At 43.5% G+C, this 12,869-nt stretch overlaps 1 protein-coding gene across 9 annotated transcripts in view; it reads left to right on the forward strand.

The window, feature by feature from the left end:
• Positions 1 to 12,869, forward strand: part of Kiaa1841 (KIAA1841 ortholog) — a 64,476-nt gene that overhangs the window by 27,190 nt on the left and 24,417 nt on the right. For all 9 annotated transcript variants that reach the window (XR_004946075.1, XR_004946074.1, XM_036201386.1 and 6 more), the window contains 4 exons: positions 1,154 to 1,306; positions 8,069 to 8,214; positions 10,105 to 10,204; positions 12,352 to 12,384. Coding sequence is in view for 7 of the 9 variants with exons in the window: in XM_036201386.1 (XP_036057279.1) it covers positions 1,154 to 1,306; positions 8,069 to 8,214; positions 10,105 to 10,204; positions 12,352 to 12,384 (432 nt within the window). In the remaining 2 variants the exon portion in view is untranslated. The remainder of the gene's footprint in view (positions 1 to 1,153; positions 1,307 to 8,068; positions 8,215 to 10,104; positions 10,205 to 12,351; positions 12,385 to 12,869) is intronic.

The raw sequence follows: 12,869 nt of genomic DNA on the forward strand, positions 1-12,869 counted from the left end.
TGGTTTTCAAGACAAGGTGTTACCATGCAGTCTACGCTGGCCTGGAGCTTATGATCCTCAGCCCCCTGGTGTTGCTAGTGTAGGTGTGTGCGCATGTGTGCATGCACAGGTATGCACCACCACACCCGTGCTTTTTGGTGACAATTGCATTCCCCAAAATATTTTGTTCTCTTCCTGAACCCCAGTACCACAGCTCCAAAATTGGATCCCAAGTGTACCACTGAGCTGTATGCACAGCCTTGTTCATGGTTTTAATGATTTAAATTTAGAACAGAAGCACAAGTAGGTTACTTTTGCAGTCACAGTCATTTCTAATTAGTCTCCTGTAAATCCAAGGTTTTCTACATCAACTCTCAGATGAATGCCCTTCCTTCAGATTTCTCTCACTTGATTTTCCAGTAGAGGGAAGGAAAAACAAGTCATCAAAACCATCAGAGTTTGGAATGTCAGCTCATATGAAAGACCTACTCACTGGGCTAACCCTGGGCTTATTGGAGTATGTCTTTTTTTTTTTTAAAGATTTATTTATTTATTATGTATATAATGTTCTACTTGCATGTATGCCTGCAGGCCAGAAGAGGGCACCAGATCTCATTACAGATGGTTGTGAGCCACCATGTGATTGCTGGGAATTGAACTCAGGACCTCTGGAAGAACAGTTAGTGCTCTTAAACCTCTGAGCCATCTCTACAGCCCCTGGAGTATATCTTATGGAGAGTACTACTCATCCATTTTTGTGTGGCTGATACATACAGAGATGTTATCACCATCAGGGCATAAAAAAATTTCACTATTATTTGCCTATGCTCTTTTTTTTTTTTTTTTTTGGTTTTTCAAGACAGGGTTTCTCTGTAGCTTTTGGAGCCTGTCCTGGAACTCGCTCTGTAGACCAGCCTGGCCTCGGACTCACAGAGATCCGCCTGGTTCTGCCTCCCGAGTGCTGGGATTAAAGACGTGCATCACCACCGCCCGGCTCCACTCAGTTTTCTTGCCTCAAATCCTGGCAAGTGTTCATCTGTTTTGTCTCTGTAGATGGACCTTTTCTGTGCATTTCATATAATGAGACATGCAGTATACGGAATTCAGAAAGAAATATTTTGAGGCACATTTCATTGTGGGGTAGTTGTTGGTTTTATGTATTTCTCTTACCTAGGCTTTTCTCTGCACTGAATTCTCGCATTGTCAGTATCACACAGAAATGGTAGTTTATTCCACCACAATAAGTTCACTGAGCACTGTGGGCACTGGAATTTATCCCTGCTGTAACCAGAAGGTTCTTCGATTTGATCCCACTCAGCTCAAAAAGGTAAGATTTTTTGTTTCAAATCTTTGATTAAACTTTGAAAATTTCATATATCTATACAATGTATATTGATCATACCCATCCACCAGTCTCCCCCCAGCTCTCCCTAGTACCCCCACCTCATCTCCCTTCCACCTTCATGGCTTCTACTGTTACTAATAACCCTCTGAATCCACTTATTTTTGCCAGAGGAACTACAGGTAAGTTTTTAATATTCCCTTTTATAGTTTAGCTGCCCCTAACATTTTTATGTAAAATCTTTGTCTTTTTTAAAGTGTAACTACATCAACATTAAAAAAACAAAAACAAAAAAACCTTCAAAGAGTACATACAGAAGTAAAGAAAGAAATACAAATCCCTCTTCCCACCACTCCCCAGTTTCTTAGAAGTAACAGCAGTTAACAGTTTGCTTTCAGATCTTTTTTATTGAATCACTTTGACAATGTGATAATATATCTGACTACATTTATTCCTGCATACTCTCTTCCCCTCTCTGCTCTCTACTGTCTCCCCACCCTTCCTTCTAGGAAGTCCCCAGCCCACTTTCATGTGTTTTTGTGTGTGACACACTGGATGTAACCAGGCTCACTCACATAGGCTTTGTTTTGAAACTGTCCACCAGAGCATGGATAAGTCACTAAAGGCAATGACTCCCCCTCCAGCAGCCCTCAACCGCCATAAGCTCCTCTGGGTAGGTCAGGTCCTATTAGCCCTTCCCCATCTATGACTGGATATTTACTACAAGTTTAGTCTTGGGCTGACCCTATCACACAACCACAGCTGTTTTGAGTTCATGAGTACCATGGCCATGTCAGACCCACAATTCAGGATTTGATGGTCCTCCCTCAAGACCATCCAGCTCTTCCGTTCTCTCTCTCTCCTCTCCCATGATGTTCCCCAAGCCTTAGAAGACAGTTTATGTTTACTGCTCTAGATGGGGCTGGACCTGAGAGAGTAGAGCCTGAAAGTGAGGAAGACTAGTCTTGTCCAATAGCTAACTTCATTCAAAGCATCAGATAATTTATACCATGGGGGTTAAGAAAGGTCACCTAAGTAGAGTTCTCAAGAGTTCAAGCTGTACACAATCACAAACGCAAGCTTCAGGTGGCAAAACATGTTTTTCCATCAAGGCATATAAACAAATAACAATAGCCAGCTGTAATGAATTATCTAAAGCACACTCCTATCTGCTACACCTGGGAAGGGCACAAAACACATTCCAAGAACAGTTCCATGGCTTTGAAGAAAGTGAGATCCTAAGACCTGTTTTCTTGGAGTTTTCTCACAAGCACTCGGAAGTCCCCTTGGATGACTCCGTTCTTGGACAGTGTTCAGACAGTGCGGATCTCCCAATGAAGGGTAATCACTCAGCAGTCACGTGTTCTCTGAACCTTGACCAGCCATGAATCTCTGCGTTAACCTTAGCGTGTTGCAAAGAGAAGTTTTGTTGGTTCAAGCTAAAAGCAGCATAGTCCTGATCCAGCTCTGGCATCAGCATAGTCCTGAGCCAGCTCTAGCATCAGCATAGTCCTGAGCCGGCTCCGGCATCAGCATAGTCCTGATCCAGCTCTGGCATCAGCATAGTCCTGAGCCGGCTCCGGCATCAGCATAGTCCTGAGCCGGCTCCGGCACACTGCCTACTTCCATAGTCTCTGCTACCATGTGTTCCAGATCTTTTTTCATTCCTTTTTCCCAAAGAATGATGTGAACCAGGTGTGTTGACTCACATCTGTAATCCTAGCATTCAGGAAGCTAAAGTGGAAAGATTGCCAAGAGTTGAAAGCTAGCCCAAGCTATATGGTGAATTTCAGGCTAGCCTGGGCTGCAGAATAGGACCCTGACATAAGAAACAAAACAAGTACATTTTAAACTACCAGTAGGATTTTTGTTGTTGTTTGCTTTTTTGAGTGTTTCTCAAATTCAGTGTTTCTGAATAAAAAAAAAAAAAAAAAAAAAAAAAAAAAGGTTATTCAGCCAGGCAGTGGTGGCGCACTCCTTTAATTCCAGCACTCATGAGGCAGAGGCAGGTGGATCTCTGTGAGTTCAAGGCCAGCCTGGTCTACAGAGCGAGATCCAGGACAGGCACCAAAATTACAAAGAAAAACCCTGTCTCAAAACCCCCCCCACAAAAAGTTTTCTTGTTTGTGTGTTTGTGTTGTCTGCTGCTGTGCATGTGTCCTAGTGTCCATGAAAGACAGAAGAGGGCATTGGATCTCCTGAAACTGAGTTACGGTTGGTTGTAAGCCACCGTTTGGAATCTGGGAACTGAACTTGGATCCTCTGCAAGAGAAACAAGGGCTCTTAACAGCTGAGCCATCTTTCCAGCCCTTTTTTTTTTTTTTAATTCTTCTCTCATATATTACATCCTGACTGTAGTTTCCCCTCTCCTCACGTCCCCTCTAGATCCACTCCTCCTCATCTCCCTTCAGAAAAGGGCAAGCCTCCCAGGGATATCAAGTAAACATGGCATATCAAATTATAGTACAGCTAGGCCCATCCCCTCATATTAAGGCTGGACGAGGCAACCCAGTAGGAGGAAAGGGATCCCAAAACAAGCAAAAGAGTCGGAGACAGACTCTGACTGTTAGCAGTCCCACAGGAACACCAGGCTCCACAATCATAACATACATGAAGAGGACATAGGTCAGACCCATGCAGGCTCCATGACTGTTGCTTCAGTCTCTGAGCCCTGCTTAGTTGATTGTCTGAGGTGTTTTCTTGTGGTGTCTTGGCCCTTCTGGCTCCTAAAATCCTTCCTTGCCCCTTCTGCAGGATTCCTTGAGCTCTGCCTCATTGTTTGGCTGTGGGTCTCTATATATGCTCCCATCGGTGGCTGAATGGAGCCTCCCTGATGATGATTATGCTAGGCTCTGGTCTATAAGTATAGCAGAGTATCATCAGGATCATTTCATTGATCTTTTTGTTGGTGGTGGTTGTGTTTGGATCTATCCTGGATCTCTAGGCTATCTGGGTTCCTAGCCCTCCAAGCAGCATCAAGTGTGGGCTCCTCTCATGGCCTGGGCCTCAAGTTGAACCAGTCATTGGTTGGCCACTCCCACAAGTTCTGTGTTCACCCCAGCACATCTTGCAGGTAGGACCAGTTGTAGGTTGAAGGTTTTGTGGCTGGATTGGCGCCCCAGTTCTTCCACTGGAAGCCTTGCCTAGTTATAGAAGATGATAGGAGTTTTTGCTGCAGTCACCCTAGTGGATTTCTAGAAGTTTCCATTGCTTTAGCTTTCTGCCTTACCCCCTGTTGAGAATTCTCTATTTAGATCTGCACCCCATTTCTTTCTTTTTCTTTTTCCTTTTTTTTTTTAGAGCTGAGGACCGAACCCAGGGCCTTGTGCTTGCTAGGCAAGTGCTCTACCACTGAGCTAAATCCCCAACCCCCTACACCCCATTTCTTAATTGGATTATTTGGTTTACTGATGTCTAGTTTCTTGAGTTCTTTATGTATTTTGGATATTAGCTCTCTGTCAGATGTGGGGTTGGTAAAAATCTTTTCCCATTCTGTAGGCTGCCATTTTGTTCTATTGACAGTATCCTTTGTCTTACAGAAGCTTTTTGGTTTCAGGAGGTCCTGAAATTTATTAATTGTTGGTCTTGGTGCCTTTGAGATTGATGTTCTGTTCAGGAAGTTGTCTTCTGTGCCAATGCATTCAAGGCTATTTCCCACTTTCTCTTCTATCAAGTTCAGTATATCTGGTTTTATGTTGAGGTCTTTGATCCACTTTTTGGACTTGAGTTTTGTGCAGGACAATAGATATGGATCTATTTGCATTCTTTTGCATGCTGACATCCAGTTAGACCAGCACCATTAGTTGAAAGATGCTTTCTTTTTCTATTGTATATTTCTGACTTCTTTGTCAAAAATCAGGTGTCCTAGGAGTGCGGATTTACGTCTGGGTCTTCAATTTGATCCTTTTGATCTACTGTCTGTTTTTTATGCCAATACCATTTGGTTTTTATTACTATAGCTTTGTAGTTAAGCCAGAAATCAGGAATGGTGATATCTCCGGAAGTTCTTTTATTGTACAGAATTGTTTTAGCTCTCCTGGGTTTTTTGTTTTTCCATATGAAGTTGAATATTGTTCTTTCAAAGTCTGTAAAGAATTGTGTTGAGATCTTGATTGGGATTGTGTTGAATCTGTAGATTTTAGTAAGGTGGTCATTTTTACTATGTTAATGCTACCAATCTATGAGCATAGGAGTTCTTTCCATGTTCTGATATCTTCTCGAATTTCTTTCTTCAAAGACTTGAAATTGTTGTCATACAGGTCTTTCAATTGCTTGGTTAGAGTTACCCCAAGATGTTTTAGATTATTTGTGGCTATTGTGAAGGGTATTGTTTTATTGCCGTAGCTAGAACTTAAAATATTATATTGAATATATATATAGAGAGAGTAGACAGCCTTGTCTTATTCCTGATTTTAGTGGAATTGCTTTGGGTTTCTCTCTACTTAATTTGATGTTGGCTATAAGCTTGTTGTAAATTGCCTTTATTATGTTTAGGTATGTTCCTTGTATCCCTGATCTCTAAGACTTTTATCATGAAGGGGTGTTGGATTTTGTCAAGAGGCTTTTTCAGCATCCAATGAGGTGATTGTGTAGACCAAGCATGGTGGGCATACCTTTAATCCCAGCACTCTGGAGGCGAAGCAGGCGGGTCTGTGAGTTTGAGAAGCCAGCCTAGTCAACATATTGAGTTCTAGGACAGCCAGGTCTGTATAAAGAGATCCTCTCTCAACAAATAAATAAATAGGAAAGATAAATAGGCACACAGTGGAATACTATACATTAAAGCAAATATTGCAGTTACATGTAATAGTGTGGTTTAATTATTAACACATAATGTTAAAGAAAACAAGGCAAAACTGAACTCTAGTGTCTAGGCATATACCAGTAAGAGGCAGAAGGATAGAGAAAAGAAGAGATGACTGTCAGCATTGCATACAAGACAGAGGGCTTTCCTTTGAGAGGAAGGAGACAGTTATAGAAGGAATGGAAGCAGGAAGGGCTACTGAAGTATTCTGTTTCCTTTTTTAAATTAATACCTCTGGGAGGACTCACATGCTACAGAGTGTGTGTAGATAACAGAGGACAACTTGGAGGAGTGGGTTCTCTCCTTCTGCTGTGTGGGTTCCAGGGATCAAAGTTAGGACATCAGACAGTCTCTCCACCCCATGGTTGTTGGTTTGTTTGTTTTGTTTTTTAAGGTTTATTTTATTTTTGATTATGTGTGTCTGTGTTTGGGTATATACATGTGAGTGAAGACGCCTACAGAAGCCAGGTGTTGGGTAACCTGGAGCTGGAGTTCTAGGTGGCTGTGAACTACCTGATGTGGGTGCTGATAAGTGAATTCTGTTTCTCTGCAAGAGCAATACATGCCTTAACCACCCAGCCATAGCTCTAGCCCCCAGTGTTTTTTAATGTGAATGGTGATCATCTCAGGTATTTGTTTATATGTACACTTATATTTCAGTTTCTTTTCTGTATATTTAAGGGAAAATGTAAAATATGACTTGACTGAAAAAAGATAATTATGATTTGTACAATATTTTTCTTCATTCTTGAGAATTTAATATAGGTATAAAATGAAGTATGATCATATCAATCTTCATTTCTCCCCTCCAGCTCTCTCCATATGCCCATAACATGTCCCCCTCCTAAGTTCATGTTTCTCTTTCTCTCTAAGTTCAGTTAGGGCTGCCCATGTGTACATGTATAGCCATCCTCTGGAACACTGGATTCCTACCAGTGGCCACATTCTCCAAGATGAATGACTCCTTCTCCCCTAGTAATTATCAGCTGCCTGTAGCTCCTCAATAAGGGGTGAAGTCTTAAGTTCATCTAACCTATCTGTGCCACAGTTTAGATTGGCTTGATCTTGCACAGTGTCTTAGTTAGTGTTCTATTGCTGTGAAGAGACTCCATGACTATAGCAACTTTTACAAAGGAATGCATTAAATGGAGCTTACATACAGTTTCAGTGGTTCAGTCCATTTTCATCATGGCAGACGTGGTGCTGGAGAAGTAACAGAGTTTTACATCTGAATCTGTAGGCAACAGAAGGGGAGACAACCACATTAGGCCTAGCTTGAGCATGTGAAACCATCCCCAGTGACACACTTCCTCCAGCAGGTACCATGCCAACTCCAAGACCACACCTTCTAATCCCTCCCAAGTACTACCACTCCCTGATGACTAAGAATTCAAATATATGAGCCTGTGGGGGCCTTCTCATTCATACCACCACAACTGCTGTGAGTTCATGAATGGGATACCCATGCCATGCTCAGAAGACAGCACCTCCCTGTAGTGGGTGGCCTCCCAGCCTTGGCCTGGAAGTTCCAACCCCCATTGAGGCTTCAGTAATGGTCACCTACAAGGTGGGCCTGAGAGAGGACGCTGAAGACCCAGGATCGAGAGGAGAGGCCTCTCTTGGTTCTGGGACCCTGGACGCTAGAGGTAGACCAAGCAGTTCTCCAGAGAACACCACTGGACTGTGCCATACCTTTCCCAGACCCTGTAACCTATCCCTTCATTTGTAAGCTACCCCACAAAATAAACCTCCCTTTTAACTACGTGGAGTGGCCTTAATAGTTTCACCAATACCTCCCAGCACATCTTCTTGTCTTACACCCCTCCTTTTCTGTGATGTTCCGTGAGCTTTGGTGTGTGTGGCCCATTTATGACTGAGCACTGCATCTCTTAAAAGACTGTTATAGTGAACCTACCTCTAACAGTGTCTCTTATGTCTGACAGGGCTGTAAAGTGAGGGACCACATGGTTATTCTTCATGATGAAGGAGAAAATGATGATTCACTTTCTTGTCCAACTGCTAGAATATTGGACGATCTACACAAGCACAGAGATGTCGTTGTTGTGCCTTTTTGTAAAGATGCAGTGAGGTGAGGAAAAAGAACACTATGTCTTAGCTTATTCAGTGGTTTGCATTTTGGGATCCCCTCCCCAGTGTTTTCCTGTGTCAATAGTGCTGTCCTCCTGTAGTTACTGTTTCAGAGTATTGGACTGAAGGGTTAGGGATATAGTTTGGCAGTACAACAGCTGCTTAGCATGTGCGAGGACCTGGTTTGACCCCAGTATTGCAGTGTGTGTGTTCCATGGGCGGGAGGCTGTCTTAGTTAGGGTTTCTGTGCTGTGAGGAAACACCAGGACGAAAAGCAAGCTGGGGAGGAGAGGGTTGATTTGGTTCACACTTCCACATTGTAGTCCATCACCAAAGAAAGTCAGGACAGGGCAGACACCTGGAGGCAGGAGCTGCAGAGGCCATGGAGAAGTGCAACTTATTAGCTTGTTCTTCATGGTTTTCCCACCCTACTTTGTTATAGAACCCGGGACCACCAGCTCAGTGGTGGCCCCACCCACAGTGGACTTGCCCCCCACCCCCCTCAGTCATTCACTAATTCAGAAGACATCCTCTGGCTTGGCTGCAGCCCGAGCTTGTGAACGCATTTTCTCACTGCAGCTCCCTTCTCAAGTGAATAGCTTGTGTTAAGTTGACATGAACACAGCCAGCATGGGGGGGGGGGGGAACGTATCTCTGAAATTATAATGGTTTACACCAAGAACATAAAATAGAAAAATACGTGCAGTCCCAGGAGAGGAAAAACTAACAAAAAGAACTTGGTGAATAAAAACGTCCAGATTTTGAAAATTTTGAGTTCCTTCCCCATCCCCCACCCCCACCACCTGGTCTCACACCATCATCCTGGGGTCACACCTCAGGCCTCAAGCGTGCTGACCAAGCCTTCCACCACTAAGCTATCCCCAGTGCCAGCTGGACACACAGGGAAGAAGCTGACGGCTGGGACCATCTTCCACAACGTTGACTCCTAATTCGGCTGTTGCTGCGGTCACTTCTGTCCTTCTGTAATGTAAAGGCTGGCTGTTGGTCAGGCTGCTCCAAGAGGCTTTGTGGAGAGCAATGCAGTACAGCAGCTTTTTACCACTTCCCCCCCAAGATAGGGTTTTCCTAATGGAGCTATGGGCTTCAACCCCCCCCCCCCCCCCGCGAGATAGGGTTTCCTAGTGGGGCTGTGGGCCTCTACCCCCCATAGGGTTGTCCTAGTGGAGCTGTGGGCCTCTCCCCCCCCCCCCCCAGATAGGGTTTCCTAGTGGAGTCGTGGGCCTCTACTCCCCCATAGGGTTGTCCTAATGGAGCCGTGGGCCTCTACCCCCCGAGATAGGGTTTCCTAGTGGAGCCGTGGGCCTCTTATGGGATGACCTGCTAAAATAATTACTAGACATTAAAAATGTAAACATTTTCAGGTATAGTGGCATAAGCCTTTAATCCCAGTGCTAGGAAGGCAGAGGCAGATGATCTCTGAGTTTGAGGCCAGCCTAGTGTATAGAGCAGGACTGTTCCAGAAAAACTAGGGCAACACAGAGAAGCCTGTCTCAAACAGAGGTGGAGAAGTAAATCCTGAAGTGGCATCCTAATAATTAAAAACTAAAATTCTATTTTTGTAGTAATAAGGATCAGGACTGGGACCACTTATAAGAACTTGTATTTCTTAAGCTACACAAAAATGTCTGTAAATAACAAGGTGGTTGGCATGTGTACAAAAGCACCATGTGTGCAGTGCCTAGGGGAACCAGAAAGGGGTGTCACATTCCCCTGGAGCTGGAGTGGCCGGTGGCTCTGAGGCACAGTGTTGCTGCTGACCACCAAGCCAGGTCCCTCCACAAGACCAGCAAGTGCTGAGCCTTCTCTCCAGCCCTTCTGTAAAATGTAAGAAATTGAATGTTTCTCTATAAAAATGTCCTTTTCATTCAAGTGACCCTGGGCTTGGCTCCAGTGATGAAAAGGGCCTGGAATATGACGTTTTACTGGAACCAAATACACCATGGGGCCCCCAAACTGGGGAGCTCAATGCTGTGAGTAACTTTTCTATTTAATGTATATATGTAGATATGAAACTACTGATGACATTTTGTCTTTGACAGGAACCTAGTCTGTTTAAATTGAAATTGAACTGATTATCCAATCATAATATGATATTATGCTGAGTGAATAAAACTATAAAGAGTGATACGTAATATATTATTTGACTTCAAAGAATCAATAACGGTACAATTTTAGAAAAAAAAACCCTATCTTCAGGCTTTCTATTATGGACAAATAATGAATTGAGAAATGAAGAAAATGTAAATGCATGTTTTATTCCCTTCTTGTTCTATAATATTTTGGTATGAAATTTTTTACTTCATTCAGAAGTGTGTTTCATTTTTCAGAAGTAGTAAAATTGTAAAAATGTAAAGGTGACAGAAGAGCTGGGGTTTCTGTGGTTCAGTTGATCCCGCCTGAAGCCTGGGGAATCTGTTAGCTCATTGTTGCCTTTGACGGTTGATGTAGAATTTACCTGAGAAAGTGAGAAACTCCAGAAACTACTACATAAATAGGAGGTGATGATAGTTATCTAAGAATTACATATAGGGGCTGAAGAGATGGCTCAGCGGTTAGAGCACTGCTCTTCCAGAGGCCCTGGGTTCAATTTCCAGCACCCACATGACAGCTCACAACTGTCTGTAACTCCAGTTCTGACACCCTCACACAGACGTACATGCAGGCAAAACACCAATGCACATAAAATAAGAATAAATAAAGTATTTAAAAAAGAATTACATATAAGCTCTATAATTATGTGGCTCCTTAATTTGTAATAATACAAACATGAAGGCGTTACAGAAATAGAGGAGACAGGCCAGAAAGAAAGGAGAGAGAGAATAAAGGGAGCAGAGTGAAAAGAGACAGGAGAGAGAGAGGAGGCAGAGCAGAGAGAAGAGGAGAGACGGGTGACAGGGAGAGCACATCCACTATTTTATACCCTAATGTAAGAGCGTAGGAAAAGCAGGTATCTCAGGTAGACGCATTCTCAGGGAGAGAGAAGAGCAACAGAAAGAAGGTAGGGAGAGAGCAAGAGCAAGGTGGGCACAGTCATCATCTTGTTCACTGCTGTAAGCACAGAAACTATTTCCCAATGATATGTTAAAGACAGGATGCCCTCAGGTGAGGTGCATTCTCAACACTTAGTGCAGAAGGAGAGGGGGAGAGAGAGAGAGACAGAGAGGGAGGGAGGAAGGGAGGGAGAAAGGGAGGGAGGTAGGGAGGAGAGTCAGTAGGGGAGAAAAGGGAAGCATGTTAGGAGAGAGGAAGATGTGAGTATAAGGAACAGGGAAGAGGAGAAAGCAAACAGAGAGGACAGAAAGGTGAGAAGGGAGAGAGACAGAGGACATGCGAACGGGAAGGATGGAGAGAAAGGAGAAGAGACAGGCAGTTGAAAGGGAGGAGGGAAGTGGGGGCGGTGGATAAGAGGGCAAACCCACCATTTCATGCAGGAATGTAAGAGCACAGAATCTGGGTCCCAGTTAGGTGCAGGAAAAGCAGGGAGTCTCTCAGGAAGACAAATTCTCCACCTTCAACATAATGTTGCTGTTTTCAACTTTGTGACCTACAAACACCCATATAAATACACACACACATATATATATGCATTTGTATACATGTGTACATATATCTATCTCCATATATATATGCATAATTTGAAAATGTAATGATTTCCACTTGCACCCATTTTCCTGCAGATGTCACTTTTCCATTTTTTATAGCTCCATATTGTATTTATCTACTCATTTGTTGGTCGACATCTAGTCTTGATCTGTCTCCTGGCTTTTATGAATAGCACAGTAGACATGATTATGTGACTATGTCTGCAATCTGTTGAGCTGAAGTCGACTGAGTATGGGTCAGATGGCAATTCTAGTCTCATTTGCTGGGGAACCTCCACACTGGTTTCCACAGGGCCTTCACAGTATAAGCCCTGCTAGCAGTAAACCAGGGCTGCTCTCCCTGCATCCTCACTGGTGGTTGTTGCCATTTGTTTTCTTGATGCTAGCCATTCGGGGCAGGGTTCTAAAGACTCTCTTAAAATTATTTCACTCTGAAAGTGAACTATACTTGTAGCCATGTGAAAACAAGGCACTGCCATGCATGTTTGCTAACCTGTTGTTCCTCTGCTTTTCAGTTTCTGTCATTGAAAAACTGGACTCTGCAGTTGGTAAGTGAGCCACTGGATTCCGTGTCTGTGGACTTCTCCCATATTGAAGTTTGATAATAAAACCTTAGCACCTTATTTTACAAACTTTGGTTAAGTGTTTGCCATCTTGTCTGCCTTTCCAGTTTCGCATTACTAAGAAAATGCCATAGATTATTTCAGAAAAGATAGAGCCGGATGTGGTGACTCAGGCCTGTAATCCCACCATTTGGGAACCTGAGGCAAGATTCTAGTCATAAAACTTTTTTTAAAAAAATGTATGTGTGTCACCAGTGTCAGGGTGCCCTTGGAGGCCAGAAGAGGGTGTCGGGACCCCTGGAACTAGAGTTACCAGAGATGATGAGCCACCTGGCCTGAGCCCTGGAAACTGAACTGTGGTTCTCTGTTAAGAGCCCAGAGCATAAGGTGTTCTTAACCACTGAGCCATCCCTCCAGGCCCTGGTTAAAAGACTTTAAAGTCACCTTTAAATCACATTTAGGGACTTGTT

Source organism: Onychomys torridus, chromosome 10 (assembly GCF_903995425.1).
Source record: "Onychomys torridus chromosome 10, mOncTor1.1, whole genome shotgun sequence".
Lineage (NCBI taxonomy): Eukaryota > Metazoa > Chordata > Mammalia > Rodentia > Cricetidae > Onychomys > Onychomys torridus.